General features: G+C 49.0%; 1 protein-coding gene across 1 annotated transcript; it reads right to left on the bottom strand.

Moving 5' to 3' along the window:
• Nucleotides 1–6,039: 6,039 nt before the first annotated feature.
• On the bottom strand, nt 6,040–13,754 carry LOC104834854 (probable G-protein coupled receptor 83). The gene is made up of 4 exons (XM_010572520.1): nt 13,407–13,754; nt 12,501–12,626; nt 11,035–11,168; nt 6,040–6,634 (listed from the first exon to the last, which is right to left on the bottom strand). Exons 1-4 carry the CDS (start codon nt 13,752–13,754, stop codon nt 6,040–6,042), a joined length of 1,203 nt encoding a protein of 400 aa, XP_010570822.1.
• Between the last annotated feature and the right edge of the window lie 3,659 nt (nt 13,755–17,413).

Raw genomic sequence — 17,413 nt, 5'->3', positions numbered from 1 at the left:
TCCCGCTTGGGCTTCATCCAAAGTCTGGGGAGATCAGAAGCATTCTTCTCCCTACCGCAGCACAGGAGGTGATGGCTCGAGGGAAGCAGGCGTGTTTGCTCCCCAGTCGGTGAGAGGGTAGAGCCATCTGCCCTGACTTGAGGGAGAGACTCTCCTTTGCTGCCGGCGGCCCGGGGTGTCTGCTCATTATCTTCTGAGTGTTAATTCTGGGTGTGCCTTTGCATCCAAGCCTCCTGGGTGAGGTTCGGGCTTTTTCCTCCCTCGTCTTCCCCTGGCCCGGGAGTGACCCAATCTGCTGAGTTGTATCTTGGTGCAAGAGGATCGTCTCTGACACTGAGCCAGCTATAGCCCCACTTCCCAGGGCTTGATCTGGACTTAACTGAGGACATTTCCATTTATTCCTTCAGTGTGCTTTGGACAGCCCCTCAGTACTGTTTTCCACTTGAAGAGCTAACTGATGATAATTGTATTCTGTTTCTCCTTCCTGAGCTAATTTTCTGACTCATTGTGGGTTTTTTTCTGCTTGCTTTTTGCTAATCTAGTTGGCATTTTGTGGTTTCTTTGTTCATTATGTGATGGGCCTATATAAGGGGATTTGTCTCTGGAATTCAGGTATCCCCTGCACTGTGTAGTCTGTTATCGTCTTCATCAGCAACTATGCTGAAGGCAGTTAGATGCATTTGGCATGAGCTAACCTTAATAAATCTGAGTTGTTAATCACTCAGACGTGTCTCTGTTGAATCTTTGCATACTGATTTGTGTGTGCTTAAATAGTTTCTCTGGAGTAGACTTCTGGTAACTCAGTGTTTTAATAATCTGCCCTCCAAATTCACCCTCGGAGTCTTGCCTCCTGGGGCTTTGCCTGCCAGGGACAGGTTCAAGTCATCTGCTTGCCAAGGCGAGCAGCACTGCAGCTGCCAAAGACGCAGGGTGACGGCTCGGTCCGCAGCGCCTGAGCAGGATAAGGGTTCTCCGGACTGCACGGGCTTCCCAGGGGACTCTTCTCCCACCCCACGCTCTTGTCCAGCCCTCCAGCCTCGGGGCTGCCACATCACCGGGCTGTGGAGAGCAAACTGTGCCATGTTGGCTGCCCACACGCCGCTGCCTGCTGCCCCGACCAGGGCAGGGCTCTGGCACAAAACCCACAGCAGCCCACTAGCACAGCCCTGCTGGGAACGGGGAGGAAAACACCCAGTGGGAAGTGGTGGTCCCATTTCTGGAAGTTCTCCGTTGGCCCTATTGATCATGGGGTGCCGCTCAGGAAGCCATTCCCACAGATGAGCAGCGTGTCTGAGGACAAATTAATGACGATTTAAGCATCTATTTACCTGCTGAGTTGGCTCAGACCTTGATCTGTTTCAGCAAAAGCAGAATTTCTTAGATTCTCTTTTCCAGACATTGGCTAAGTAAGCGCTCTGATTGCACCTGTAGTTCAGCAGAGATGCAATCTCTTGCCCCTCAGTCACTGTGCCTTGCTCAAATCAAACAACATAACTCAGTTTATTTTATGTTGTGCATCCTATTGTTTGCCTGAATGCTGCTGAGAGAGTGCTGCCATGGTAGTCAGGGCATCCTCAAGTGATACAAGAGCCTCCAGGCAAGAGGCAAAGCGTGCAAGGCTTTGAATCTCATTCAGGCATTGATAATTACCAGTCTAGATAGCTAAGCCATTACGAAGATGCAATACAGTCAGCTCTTACATCATGCCCATTTAGGGGAGAAAAATTCAGCGATGAAGAGATGCTACGATTGACAGATCCAAGGAAAACCAGCTAGGTTATTTTTCACAGCAAGAGATAGATAACTACATGGATTAGCAGAAGATCAAGGGAGTACAAAGAGACCCACTTCTTTGGAGTGAGGTCTTTGATTCCTCCAGAAAAAGATTATGCAGCCATTTAAAGAAAGAAAGGAAGGAAAAAAAAACAAACCACAAAAAACCAACCAAAAAACCCAACCTAAGAAATATTAAAGATGGACTCAACACAAGATTGAGAGATTTCCAAGAGACTTCTACTTCACCCATAGCCACTAGACGTGACAGTGGGGTCCCAGAACAGCTTTCCTATCAAAGGGATGATGGGCAGGTACAACTCCAAGGTTTGCTTGCTGTTTCTGAGGAAACCAGCAGTCAGTCTGTACCAGTATACTTGGGCAAACATCTCAAGAAATTACTGAAAATTTCTATCTATCCATCTTGCACTGTAAAACAGCCCTGGGGATGGGATTTAATCCGTGGCTTGGCTTGTACCCCAGAATTTGCCAACAGAGCAGATTTCATTTCAGAATCACAGCAAGAGCCATAGCTTAATATTTCTCATTGAAGATATCCGTGTTAGTGTTGTTGCTATGGTTATTTCATAAAAACCCAGGATATAATATGTACATTGAAAGAAAACACAGTAAGAAATATCTCTTTAGAAACTGTGGGAGTTTTGGTGCACAGTGCGTCGTACAGCAGCCTATGGAAAGGCACACTGAGAACAACAGGCTGTTCACGGCACTGTGCACAGGGCCAGCAGTCCATGCCAGCACTGCTGCTTGGATGTCAGGTCCCACACAGCTCCCTTAGCTGTTACAGAGAGCTTTTGGGGGCGGTGAGGTGCGATTTTCCACCTTCTGTTGTTTCTTTGTGAAATGTTTGTTTTGTGAGTGGTATTCAAAGAGCCCTGGAAAGTTTTGTCCAGGGCAATAGAACATAGCAAAGAATATGCTCATCCAGGATGAAATTTTAGGTGAGTGTTTTTGTTAAAAGCTGCATGGGTTTTTTGGGTGACACCAGTGGTGTTTTTCGTGAGAATCTATCTGAATGAGTTGAATAACTGTGAACGGCAAACAAGCCCATGAAACACAGCTAATCAAGCTCTGCGGCTGCCTTATTAACTGATGGAGGCTGCTATCACAGTTCACTTAGCGCTGCTGCTATGGCACGAGAGATGGGTACTCTTTTTTCACTTATTACTTGGCATGAATCCTGTTACCTACTGGCAAATAGTGAGTTTAAACCTTGTTTTCTGAAGGGGCCCTGTGAGAGCATGTCAGGGAAGTTCAATAGCCCAGATCAAGCCCTCCAGATCCAGAGCAAGCACCAAGTGGGGGTCTCAGGCTGTCCCCTTCTGCCCCCAGGCCAGGCCCTGGGTGACTCCACGCTTTACCCAACATTTGCTGAACTCTCTTTTCTGCTGATTTTTCATCCCTGTCCTGAACTCTGAGGAGTGGGGGGCTTCTTCCAGGTAGTCTTTTTAAAGTAGGACCTCCCAGGACTGTTTTCCTTCCTGTGCCCATATGACACCGCGTCTCACAGGCTTTTCGTGGCCATCTCCTGGTTTGCCCAGAGGCTGCCATCACTCACGTTTCCACTCTCGAAGGAAAGTTTCCAGTTGCTGGGAGAAGCCTGTCCACTGTGCCTTATAACCATTTCATTTACATCCTCAGCTCATGCTCAAACCTTGTGCAACAGCAATCAAAGGATGAAGGATGTTGGGGTTGCAACTTTTGGGAAAAAGTCTCTTAAACTTCTGAAGATAAGTTGAGCGGAAATGGGCTGCTGCATTTCTGTAGTGGAAACTGAAAGCTCCATACTGACATCCACCTTTCCACAGGGAAGAAATAATATTTTAATCAAGTGAAATATGTGGTAGTTTCAGGGCCATTCACTAAGAGCTGATGAAAAGTGAGGAACAGTAAAAAGGCAAATGACAGCTTCTCTTAATAATTAAATGATGTGATGCTCATTAATTAGAGATGCTTTTAACATTTTGAAAAACTCACAATGATGTTTTTTAACTGAAAATGGACCCTGCTCTCTACAGAGAGAAGGCAGTGCCTGCACCCAGTGGCAAGCTGCCTTAAATTCCCACGTTCAAATAATTGTTAGTTTCCAAGTGAAACGCCTCAGGGATTTTGTATGCATCCATTTCTGCTGCTGCTCATGATGCTCTGCTGTCTTCTCCTCGTGCAGATGTTGCAATGTACACCTGAGATGCAGGGACGTGGCTGAGTTGGGTCAAGTGGCCTGGAAGTGGGGACCTCCCCTTCTTGCTGTCCTGCTCCTTCTCACTGCACAAATGGGGAAAAAAATCAATCCTTAGTTTCCATTCTTTGGTCTGTCTTATCCTCCCCCTGGAAGGTGGTGGGAGCACATCCTTGTCAGCAACCCAGGTCCCCCCCCACCTCCTTCCCAGGCAGAAGCTCAGTCCAGGCTATCGCCAGGGTAGACCAGGAACATCCCTGACCCTCAGCAGCCATGACTCCCTTTAAACTACTGAAAACCAGCACCTGGTTTTCATCAACTAGACAAACCCAGAGTCCTCAGCTGCTCCTCACAGGACATGCCTTCCAGCACTGCCACCAGCTTGGTTGCCCTCCTCTGGACATGTTCAAGCAGCTTCACATCTTCCTTAAATGGTGGGGCCCAGAACTGCACACAGTACTCATGGTTAGGCCACACCAACATTGAATACTTTTTATCCAAAGCAGTTTGTTTGGGGTTTTTTTTTTTTTGCTATGAGTACAGTGTTTCCCTCTGAATTTCAGGTCTGAGGACAAGAGAGTAACCACCCTGGTGCGTCCGTACCAGAGCCCCTCTGTCACTGTCACAGCACGTACCAGTCGCCAGCACCGAGTTTGGAAGGATTACCCAGGAACTGTCGGGGCTCAAAACACATATAGCTTTTTTTCCAGCAAAGGACTGAGGACAACTCGACCCAAGGTCTGGATGGATAAGTAAGTCATAAATATTTTCCTGTCTTTTGTCTGTCCTCTCCAAGTAAGAGAAGTCCCTTGCTCAAGCTCAACCAGGGAAGCTGGGAGAAGAAGTCTGGCCTCACTGGTCTTGGTGCAGTTTTTAAGAGGGGTGGTATGATGGAGAAAGGGATGTCGCTGGCCAGGCCAGGAGATCCTTCTAGTTCCTGCTCCCCAGTGCCCAGGCACTGCTCCACACTGCTTGTGAAATCATGTAGCAATTCTGCCTTCTTTCTGCCTTTAATGTCTCTTTCCCCGTCTTTTTCTTTTTTTTCTTCGTCTCTCATGTACTAAATCTTTCCTTTGTTCTGTATCCTTTTTTTCACGTGCCTCCCAAGCATAGCTAAATTAAACTGTATTTTTCAAGGACTGTAAACAAAATCTTCCCTCTTAGTCTGAGTCAATTTCGTTGTTTAAATGAAACTCTTTTACAGCAATTAGTAGTTATGGAGAATGATTTCATTCTTCAGTTAGTGAATGCTACAGCCCTGATGAAATATTTCATGGCCTTTTGTTTAGTGCCAGTGTAGGTTTATTTCCTGAATTAATATATTAGTAATAAAAACAAAAAGAAATTCTCAATGGACTAAATTTGTCCACCTGAGTGCCGACTAAGGCTGCTGCTGCCGCCGATGCCCGGCGTGCATTCCCACTCCCCTCGCAGCTGGGGGCTGCATTCCAGCTGCTGGCTCTGCAGCTCCAGAAGTGGCAGAGGGAAGGGTGGGACAGAGCCAGGGCAGAAGGAGCGAGGGGAGGAAGAGCAGCACCATCTGAAGGGGAAACTGCTATTGACTGACCCTTACCTCTGCTGGGAGGCTTTGGGGTAAATTATCTGCTCAAACTCCATGTGGATGGAGTCAACCTGGATGGCCAAGTCCTTCTTCAAACACATGTCAGAACAGGTCCATTTCTGTTGCTCTGCGAAGTCCCCGTGTTGTGGCATGTGTTACGAGCGCTGAGACAGGCCAGCGACTCGGGACAGCATGAGCAATGACAGAAACCTGGGTCCCACTCCCTCTGCTAGTAATAAGATGGGAAAGCCTCAAAAGCAGCAAATCACCCTGTCTGTGGACCTCCATGTCCCCTGCACGTATGCCTGCTCCTTGGAGCAGCTGCAGCTGTGGGCTCACGGGAAGGGTGTTTGAGGGGCTCTGCTCCCACTGCACCGAGTAAAGGGTGATACAAGTCAAAAGTCGGTGGTAAAACACCAGAGCAGCAACGTTGGTTCCTGAGGAGAAACGGGGAGATGCCCTTTGGTGTCCACTGAATCCAGCTAACTCACCTCAGCCCTGCAGCTCACAGGTCTGTGTCGACCGTCTGGATGTTCACGGTGGAGCAAATGGTCTGCGAGGCGGGTCCCTTCCTGTACCTGGCCTGCTCCGTCCATGCCTCACGGCAGGACGTGACCACAGGCGGCAGCACGTTGTCCGGAGCCTGAGGCACCTTCTGGCACATGCAGAGCAGCGACTTGAGCTCCGAACGGAAGCTCTCGTTCAGCCAGCAGTAGATGAAAGGGTTGTAGCAGGTGCTGCTCATGGCGAACCAGTGCAGGGCGAAATAGAGGGAGTTCTTCGTCTTGATGCCTAGACTGGAGATGAGCACCACGTAGCAGTTGAGAGGGAACCAGCAGACAGCAAAGACCACCACCACCAGCATCAGCATCTTGATGCTCTTCTTCTTGTTCTTGTGGTGGGTAATATACTGCTGCATGGTGATGTCTCCAATGGCATTGCGGAGCCACAGCTTCTTGGCCAGGCGCGTGTAGGTGACAGTGATGATTAGCAGAGGCAGGAGGTAAAGAAGGAGAAAGGTAGACAGGTCCAGATACTTCCAGACCAGCTCTGCAGGCTCAGGAAAATCAGGGAGGCACAAACTTCGGACAGTGGCTTCCCTTGAAAAACAAAGAAATACATATATAGTGTGTGGCCATCGCTGCGCGAATGGAAGCTGCTAATTTGGCAAACCACAGCGGGGCTTCCACACCACCCACAACCACCTCAGATTTGTAGTTTGGACAGAGGAGAGCCAGGTATTGCTCATCTCAACAAGACAAAGTTCAGTCAAACCTCTGTTTCCCAGAAGGTCTTCTCATGATGTTCTCTGTGTCTGTCTCACCAAAGATAAGCCAGGCTACTGTGTGGTGTTATCTCCTTTCCCCTTAAATAGCTGTGCTGTCTGATAGAAGACATTCTTAGAGAGACAAACCGGAGTTTCCTCTTAGGAGCTGCAGTTGATTTTAAGTGAATGAGTCCCTTGTGTCCCCTTAACATGGCAAAAGTCACCCCAATGGCCTATTCTCACAAAAGGGGCTACTGTGAAAGAAGCCCTGACCTGGCTGCATCTGCCCCTTCCCTGTGTGCGTGGGCACAGAGACATGGCAGTGCCAGTCTCCTCTTCCCCAAAAACCCAGTGCAGAAGGAATGAGGGCAGTGGGTGAGACCCACCTAACTCCTGCTTTTCTCCAGTCCCATAGGCGATTCCTATGCACCTGGTTAAAGGACACATTATGCCCAGGTTTCCCTCAATGTGCCCACCCAGAAATCCGGCCGGGATGTATTACTCCTCTTGCACGTGCGCTGTGCAAACTGTTGGTCTGGCCAAGCACAACTGACGTGATCTTCCCGGGATGCAGCAGAGTCACAGCACGTGCTGGGATCACTGCTGCAGCACGCTTGCAGTAGTTCTGACTTGTCTTTGCCAGGCTGGATCTGCAGCCCGTGCCCTATCTGGGTACACTGGCCTGTCTGTGCCCTGAGCAGGCACAGGACCCCCTCGGCCAGAGCAGAAAACCGCTGCAGCAGCTGGGAAGTCAAAGCTGTTACGGATTGAAGGGGAAGGGGCTGCTGGAAGCTGGGGACCATGCGACAGCCTCACAGCCACGACCCCACCTGCATGGACAGCACTCCTTCCTTTCCGTACTGACCATCCCGTTTCCGTCAGCTTTTCAGGAAACTGGCTGTTAAAACCTATCTTAAAACAGGAGTGGTAATTAGAAAACCTGGTCATTTAAGTCAAGTTTAACTTAAGCCTGACAGTTTAACTTCTGATGCTTAACTGACAAAAGAACTGAGTTTAACTACATGTGATAGCTTATTTTAACAGCACTTCAGCAATCTGTCACATTCAACCCAGCGGATCCAGGCTCTGTTTGCATTTTTGGGCTGGCAGCGGCTCTCAAGCTGACGCAGCCCAGCACCCTCTGCAGAGCACCGCCTGTCCCCTCCGCATCCTGCAGCAGATGCCTGGAAGTGATGAAACATTAGAAGAAAGGAGCACTTGCACATTTCTTTCCGGTGATGTTTTCTCCTTTTCTTTTTTCCCCTCTTTTTCTTTCTCCTATTCCATTTTGCCCTTCTCTCTTCAACACTCATCCTCCGCTCGCTTGTATTCAGCACAGACTGTAATCCCCATCAAGCTGCATTATTCGTTGCAGTATTGATTAATATCTTTAATATCCTGTTTTCAACCTCTGGAGCTAGCTTTTGAGCCATAAATAGAAGATTGCTTGAAAATGGATGGCTGTGAACAGGGCCTGCATGCAGCTGTTGGAGGGATGACAAAGGGCGCAGGAGCAGAGCTCTGCCGAGTGCGGCCGTGGAGGACCTTGGAGATGCTGCTCAAGAGGCGAACTGACGCAGAAAGGAACACCATCCTTTCTGAACCTCGCACGGGCGAGGCCAGCCCCTGCCTGCAGGCAGCTCTGCCTGCCTGCCTGCTTGCCTGCCAAAGGGGACCTGCCAAAGCAACTGGGGATCTGGCAAGGGAAGCAAGCACCAACGCCTAAGGTGACACTGCAACCTGGGTCAGACCCACCATGGCTGAAGAGCAAAGCCACAGGGAAAGAGCAGAAGCGATGGGGCAGAAGCAGGGCTGTCACCCCTCACCGCCCCCCCGGGAATTGGCTTGAGCTCAGGACAGTGTCTGGGCTGCGGCCATCGGCATCGGGAGTGCAACTGAGGCCGAGCAAGGGTGATGCTTTGGTGCTTGCGGAGCTTAAAACCACTATTTGAACTGAGCAGGCAGCAGAGCAAGCCTGCAGGTTCATCGAAAAACCATCTGCTGCCCTTGCTGCCCCCCTTACCTCCCACCCTCTAAAGGAGGGGCACGGAGCTGTAGGAGAGGCTCACAATTATTTCAGGGAAGAGGCTGGTTGAGAGCAAAACCAGACAGGACATTGTGTTTTGGTGAATTCTGGTACAACCACAGACTTGGCCACACTGCTGTGCACTGCAGCCGGGGAGGTTGGATGCTGGTGGAGCCCACGTTCTCCTGTCCCCAGAACCCCAACAGCTCCCTGGTGGCACTTCTCAGGAGCCCCTGGCCCTGCAGGAGCTATTACGAGCAATATTACAACTGCAATTTTTATTCAATGGAAAGCAGGGATGAGAATAGCACGTCCTGGAAGTCCTTATATTGCTGAGCTGCCTCATGCCAATGCGAGGCTCGGTTTCCTCTGGCCATGCTAAAGGATGAACAGAGACAGGTGCTACGAAACAGATAGCGGCGTTTGTTCATTCATAAGCAATTTGTTCAGTAATACCCCGAACACAGCTGCAAAGCAATGCGAGTACAGGAGTAACCCAACACTTTGTTTACAAAGTCTCAGCAGTTGAAGATATTATATCCCCTGCAGAGGTATCTCTCAGTCAAATCAATATCACGAGCACAAGTGAGGAAGAGCTGCGAAGCCCCAGATTACACTCCCATTTTGTGTAACATCTCATATACAAACAGCAATGAAAAGCCTGTGCGGGGAGTTAAACACTCTCCCTGCCATTCTAATGGGAGGGAAGTGACTGTGCTGTAAGAAGAAAGGTATTTGTCCTTTATACAGAAGCTCAGTATCTATAATAGGAATTTTTCTCCTGCTGCCTATTACTGCCTCCTTACCCGGCGCACTGGGACACCGCTCTCAGGTTGGAAATACTGCTCACTGTAAGATTATCCCCTTGGCCTCCAGTCTGGCATTCCTGTGAAATGCAGGCACCAGCAGCATGGCACACCACCACGAAAAACACCAGTTTGTGTAGCATTATGGACTGTTTTCTAGCCAGGAGGACTCATAGCAGTGCCACAGGCTGGTGGGGACAAGAGGGCCAGAACAGGTTGGGTACCATGGAGGAACAAAAGACTGCAAGGGCAAACCACCCCAAATCTTCTGGGTCTGTATTTCTCCCTGGTGGAGAGGGTAACTTCCCAGCAATGAATGCCATCACTCGACCAGCTGGAAGGGAGGGGCGGGGAGATAAGCTGCTTTGGTTTTTCCCCTTTTCTTTTTTTCCCCTCTAGATCAGAACCTTCATTTTCTTCTGATACTTCAGTAGTCCTCATATGGATGTGAAATTCCACTTCATCTCCTTCTAATAGCTCCTGTTGCTGTGTTCAGCCAAGCAAAGAGCTCCCTTCTCTGCTGGGCAAGGCAAAGCAGCACACGGAGACAATGTCATGTCCCTGTCAAAGCACTGTTCCTCTCACCAGCCCTTCACTGCAGAGGAATAGGTGGAGGTTTCTCTTTTGCTTTTCTTGTTTATGTAACATTGGGCAGAGGAGCCTCAAGCTTTAAGGAAAGCTGGTGCTTTTTCATAAATCCAGATGGATGAAATGCAAGGGAGCTAAAACATGTGAATCAGCATATGAAGTCTTGGAGATCTGGGGTTCGTGGCCCTGCTGACTCACAAAGGCGGTCCTCTCCTCCCTCTTCTTTCTGTATAGTCTTGCTAATGTCAGTACCAGATGTTTACACCATGAGTTTTATTTTCTCTCTTTTTCAAACTGCAGCTTTGACTCTCTCCTCCTCCTCCTGAGCAAGTTGGCTAGACATGGTCTTCCTAGGTCTAAGGAGCTGAGCGAGTGCGAGGAAGGAAGAGGAAAGGCTCTCAGGAGAAAATGACCTTCTCAGGACAAAGCTCCTCCTGACAGTATCATGACACTGGAGAAGGTTTGTCTCACTGACCTGCTGTGCCCTGGCCAGGCTGTGCCTGGAGCCTGCCACCAGCATGGGGCTGGGAGGTGAGCCTAACCCCCTCATCCAGGCATTTGGGCAATGGTGAAAGCAAACCCAGGTCCTGAGGACATGCATGCCCTGCAGAGAGCAGAGAGCCAGGCAGCTCTTACAGCAGGCAAAGCCTCTGCTGTGGGAAGTGAAATTTCATCCACACACAAAATCCCACTGATTCTACTAGGTCCTTGCCCAAGCTTGGGAGCCCTTCCAGCAGCTCTCGCCACTGAGAGCCACTGCTGCAGAGGGCTATCGGACCTCTTCGTGCTTGCTTGGAAGGGGAAATAACTCACCTGTAGTTATACTGGAAAAGCTTTTGATAGATGGCATGGGGTAGGGAGAAACAGGTTGCCATCAGCCAGATAACAGAGATGCTCAGCGCTCCCTTCGTTAGCGACATCCTCTGCTTCAGTGGGTTCAGGATGACCTGCAACAGAGAGTTCACCATGACTTTTATTGCACAGGAAAGCAAAGTCCCTCCACCAGTACACACAGCAGAGGCATTTTTTGACATGATCTAATGCTGTTAAGAAAATTACAGCCATGATTAGGAAAATGTCCTGCTTATTACAGTGACCTGGAAAATGGGAAATATTGCACTTTTCAGTCTTCTCAGAAGTGCTTTCAAATAAACTTTTTCCTCTATTTTGTTCTGTGAGGACCATTTTCCTTAAATTGTGGGTTACATTAGGTAGGAAAAAAAGGATATCTACACAAGTCTCTTCACTTATGGGTATGCCTGTTTATTTTGTATGAATCTTTTATAAAGAAATGTCTCCTGTTCTAGCTGAACCTATGAAGCTGAGCCCCCTGCCTCGTTTCAGGCACTAACTCACCTTTTATGAAATTTTCTTTGTTGAAAAGGTAAAGAGCTTATAAAAATCTGAGAGTCTGGAAGATACTATTTGGCTGATAGGAAATGAGAGTGATTGCTAGAGATAAGCGTGTGGCCTGGGCTGCCCTCTATTTCCTGTACTGGTAAAGCAGCAAGCGTTTGTCACAGTGGGCAGCTGACACAGCCGGGCTGCAGGCAGACAGTGGGTACAGTCTTCTCACAGCTCTGAAGTCTCCTCCCAGTATTTCCAACAGAGACTTCCCGCTCTGCTTCTCCCCTTTATACTGGTCCAGCATTAGTCCCATAGTTATACCACGGGACTTTAGTCTCAGAATTCCTTTGTACTCCAACTGTCCTGCAGTTTGATGGTGTTGCAAATACCCAATGGGAAAAAAAGAGCAAAAGAACCAACAGGCAACTAAATCAGAATTTAAGCTCAGGATGCTACAGACTGGTGTTCTGTGGGGTTTGGGTGGTAGACTAAAAAGCTTGGAAAAGTTCCCTGTACGGCTGAAGTAATGCTTTGCACTCAGCGTCGGCTCTGCTGTCTTTCAAGGCCCCCCATGGCTCTTGAATCAACTTGTCCTGCCGTACTTGTGGGCTAGGTTGGACCTGGCTCTTTTCAAACTACCTGAAAAAGGTGTCCTCACTCTTTTCCACTGAAAGCCTGGGAGTGTCCTGTGAAACCTGTGATGCCGCATTTTGGGTTTTCTCTCCTGCCCCGTACCTGGGAGCCTACAGAAGTCCATCAAGCCTTCCTACCCCTGATGCACGAGGGGCGTCTTGGAATTTAGCTCTAGAGCCTTCTCACTGGATGTAGGTTTAATCCCCAAGATTCAGCCCCCTTGAACCCATGGCTCGACCGAGACTGACAGGGGCTTGGGAAGAGCCTTGCAAGGGAACGGCAGGCAGGCAAGGTTTTACCTGGTGCCTGTCCAGGGCAATGGCCGTCAGGGTCAGTGTGGAGACGTGGAGGGAGCAGTACTGCACGAAGCGGCTGATGTGGCACATGGCTTTTCCAAAGATCCACGTGCTGTTCACAAACCGAACCTGAGGGGAAAACAACAGGTCATCAGCCAGCAAATGTACTGAAAACAAATCCACAGGGAAACCCTTTGGATTGCACCTGAGCTGGCACATGGGTTTTGGCTGGCTGGGCAGCTCCACCTGAAACCCAAAGAAAGATTAGCTATGTTGGATTTTGAAACACCTTTACATAAGAGTTTATAAGGTCAAAACCCACAGAGCCCTCCTGGCCTATTTGTATAAACACTGTTTGTGAACAGCGGTAATAACTTTTTGATTATACTAACAACTGTATTTGGAAAAAGTGGACCAAGTTTTGGTCACACCCCCCCCCCCCCCCCTTCAGGGCTGGCGAGCTTTCACTGAAGACTTTACCCAACTGGCAGCTCTGAAAAGCTTAACTACTTTCTTCCAGTCACCCGAGTATGAATGGCATGCGAGTTGTTTTGACCCACTAAGTTTTAAGTGTGACTCTCTAGTGCTCTCCTGCACGTATGTTAAAGGTACATGTTCCTCCAGGCACTTATTCTGCATTCCCCAAGAAGCTCTTGCTGTGGATTGGTGGCACACTTGGGGAGACTTTAGAGACTTTTAGGAGAAACAGAGTCTAACGGAGCAAAGGGAGCCCACAGGTTGCTGAACAGCATTTTACTTGCCTGGCAGAGTTGTCTATTAGACTTGATTGTGTTGGGTTCACGCCTCAGTCCTAGAAGAGCATGCACAGAGAGGGTGTGACTACCAGGCACAGCATTCTTGTGAGAGAGTCCCCTCCTGGCTGAAGGGACAGCACAGCGGGCCACTTACCAGGGTAAAAGGCGTGTTGAGCAGCGTGATCATAATGTCAGACACTGCCAGGTTGACGATGAAAAGGCTGGTGGCTGAGTGCATCCTCTTGTTCTTCAGCACCACGTGGCACACCAGCATGTTCCCAAAGAGAGACATGATGATAATGACTGAGTACGCCACGATTAGGAGAGCTTTCACTGTTGATTTCTGGGATTCCGGCTCGTATTTAGCCAGCTCGGCAAATTTCTCCCACTCAACAATGCGGCTGTCTGTCCAGTTGAAGGTGGTCCTGTTGGTTGCTTGGTAGATTGACATGAGTTTGGCCAAGGACGAGTAATGGTCTAACTCCTCAAGAAACCCCGTCATTTGTGACCTGTGTGACTGAAGCAGCAAGCGAGGCATGGTGGGTTAACCCGAGTCTTCACTCAGCTTGAGGCTGCTGTGATCACAGCTCCAAGCTGATATAGCAAGTGATCCATCACATTCAACTGCTTGGCTCTCTGGGAAGCTGGCGAAGATGCAGCTGCTGTTACAAACACCACTTTAGAACGGAAAGCTGCAGGGAGCCTCTGAGGTGCGGTGGGTTCCCCGGGGCAGAGGCGGCACTGGGGAGCAGTTCCAACGGGCACGTTGGAAAGGGGCTGTCAACCCCTTCGTATATCAAGAAGAGCAATAGCTCCATGGGCGGGCTGGAAGGAAGAACTAGTTATTACATGTAGCAAATGTAAGAAAACCTCAGGTGGGAGTTGAAGTTCTTTTAATCCCACATCAGCTTTTTCTTCTTTGTTCTCACCTGAGTCCATTTTTCCTCCAAGTTCCACAGAAGGCTGCGCTCTTGGTGCTTTCATCCTCTACTTCAAAACACCCAGTTCTTTTCTGTTGAAATGTAAAGGCAGAGCCATTTGAGGGATCATTTTTAAAAGCAGAGGTAGCTTTTGTCAGCATTTAACCCCAGCAATTATCCTAAAGCAATTCAGAACCTGGAAATCACATCAGAAAGTTGACTTTAGTCTATCTCACATTTTCTCCTCCAAACAACTGAATTCTGCTTCCAGTGTTTCAGTTTCAGCAAGAAAACGGTCTTTCCTGCAAGAGGCGAGACTTAGCAGTAGAGGCATGCAACTCACGGAGGAGCCACTTACACCGTATGCAAACAAACCAACATACAGGCGCTAGATACACAAGAGCAATTCCCTAGAGACAAAAATCTCTGCCTCCTCACCTTTACCGCTCTCCATTTTCAGATATTTCTGGAGATTTTAGATTGCATTGATCCACTGATGTTAGGTGGAACCTATTAACTATGCACACTGGTATTTACAGATATGCTACATACGGGAGCAGAAAGTAATTTAGAAGCTCTGTCGGGTTCTCCGAGAAGGTGGTTGGTTTGTTTGGTACACGCCATTCCCATCAAGTCCCGTGGCTATGTGCACAAATCAATGGACCTCACATGGTGTGAGGGATTAATAAGCAGAGCTTGCAGAGCACTAAAAGCCTCCCTGACACCTTCCCACACAGCAGACTGGCAGGCTACCTGGGGCAGCCAGCTCGCTGCATGGCAGGTGGTGGCCTGAGGCAGACCCCAAACCAACACAACGCTCAGTCACGGTAGTCGCCTCGGCTGCAAACACCACCAGGAGTCAGAGAGCAACTCTTTTCTGATGGAAATAAGGTGCTGGGCACTGTGTGTTTGTACCCATGCATTCCCATAACACAATCTGCTTTGGCTTGTCTGCTTACTCTGGGGAGCGTCGGGAGTACCGGGGGACCTACAAGGGGATGCCTCTCAAAAGCAAGTGGATGTTAAAGCAACTCGGTGGGGTGGAACGAGGGAGGAATCACCCAGGAGACAGAGAGAAGAGCAAATCTTGAAAAGAGGCTATGGCTATTTCCTTGGCAAATTTATGAGTGAAAGAAGCCTGGGTGGGACAGAGAGCATGACAAACACTCGCAGATTCTGCTAGAGCAAAGCAGCTGTAATGCAGCAGGCAATTGAGCTCCTTGTTGTTCTCCCAATGCTGATGGTATTGGGAGCATCAGGACCAGCCCTAGACCAGGTCCCAGTCTGACTCTCTCACAAGACATAAACCTGGGGAGCTGCCGTGAAACTGGGAGCAGAGCTGAAACTGGGGAAAGGGATCATTCACCTTGTTTGAAAAAGATGGTTGGCACACGGGACTCACTGCAGAAAAACATCTCAGACTAGAACCTTGGCATGAGTCAGAAAGGACTTAATGCTTACACAGGTAATGAGAGAATTCAGAACTACATCCCTCTGGGCTTCTGGGCTGGGAGAGCAGATGGGCACTGAGGGCCTTAACAGCCCTGCGATGTTTATCCCATGCCAGGATAAGGTGCGCAGGACTCAACACCTCTTTATTGTCCGCTGTGGTATATGATGAGGATGTCATTCCTTTATGGTGCACGGCAGCTCTCAGTGGGCAGTGAGAGGGACCTACGGGTAATGCAGCATGTGTGTAACAAAGAAATATGATTTTAGCCAGCTCCAGATGAACCACTTTGAACAAACACAGCTGGGATATTCATGCTACAGAAATGCTGTCACTGAGCTTGAGAGAGGATGCTATGGTGTGACAGATGAAACCACCTATTGCCCTCCCTGCATCAACTTACATTAGGTTCTCATGTGGAGACTTGTCTTTGCTGCCATCAGATGAGGCCAAGTTTCAAGAAACTGCTATAATGCATGGGTCAAATGAGATTTGCAGTCTGTATGCTTCAGTCTGGTGGATGGCAAGAAGAAACCTTGTACAGATTATTCAATTTTAAAAAGCCCAAAATGTTTTTCTCAATTGCCTGTGTGTTTGAGAAGCCTGTTTTTCAAGGACTACCTGTAGGACCTGCACTCTTGAGTAGCTCACACTGGTCGGGGAACCATGGCCTTAAATGTGGATCATGAATGGGGACATCTCTTCTTCCTTGCTACATAACAGCCTTTTCTCTTGTGCTTGTGTCCAGGCCCCTGTACAATCAAATCAAAAAGCTGATCCATCTGAAAATTAAATAAAAAGTGTTTTCAGCTGGATCAGTTTCCTGACCTGACCCACTGCATGGCTGAACCTTGTTCTTTCCAGGGAAGGCTCTAGGAACAAATCATAGAATCATAGAATATCTTGGGTTGGAACGGGCTCATAAGAATCATTGAGCCCAACACCCTGCTCCTCACAGGACTACCTAAAACTAAATGATATGACTAAGAGCGTCATCCAGACGCTCCCTGAACTCTGACAGGCTCGGTGCCATGACCACTTCCCTGGGCAGCCCAAGGAGAATGGAAGAGCTTAAGGTGATGGAGCTATAACCTGATTTTCTAACACTGAATTTCTCCTCAGACCTTTCTATACCCAGTAAAACGTTACTTTCAGTAACCGTCGAAGCTGTTGGCGCTGGCTGCTGCCTTGGACCATGCCACAGGGGCGGCAGAGAGGACTCGCCTGTTTTCCTGAGAAAGGGTGTGTATAAACGCAGGTTATCCTGATGAGTTGAAATACTACGCCTGCATGCAGCAAGAATGTCTACCTTTCCGTTTTTATAACAATATAATATGAAGGACCAGAGAGGAAGAGCCTACCTCAGTACAACTTTTCGCAGCGCTTCTAGCATCTGCTTCGCACAGTCTGGCTGAGCACTCCAGCTGCTTCAGCAGTCCTTTCCTCCCGACGCAGAACCGCTCACCTGCCACCCCCACACACTTTAAGGACCTCTTCCCTACAGCCGTCTGCCGGGCGCTCTGAATTCTGACTAGAAACCAACGTTTCACCCCCTGGAGAAGATAAATCTTTACATAACAGCACGGACGTTGCGAGCACAAGTTACACACAGTTTCCCAACAAAAAAAAAAAAACAAGGAGAAAAAAAAAAAAACAAAACCAACCACCCAACCCATCACTTCCCCCGCCGCCGTCCGGCCGCTTGCATCCCCCCGGTCCCGGTCCCACGGGGCAGCAGCGGCTCCTCCAGCTCCCCTCACCGAACCACACCCACCCGCCTCCCCCCCCCCC

This window comes from Haliaeetus leucocephalus, unplaced genomic scaffold (genome assembly GCF_000737465.1).
Source record: "Haliaeetus leucocephalus isolate CR32 unplaced genomic scaffold, Haliaeetus_leucocephalus-4.0 Scaffold340, whole genome shotgun sequence".
Classification (NCBI taxonomy): Eukaryota; Metazoa; Chordata; class Aves; order Accipitriformes; family Accipitridae; genus Haliaeetus; species Haliaeetus leucocephalus.
Note: the sequence above shows the minus strand (reverse complement) of the source record. Positions and strands in the feature narration are given on the sequence as shown.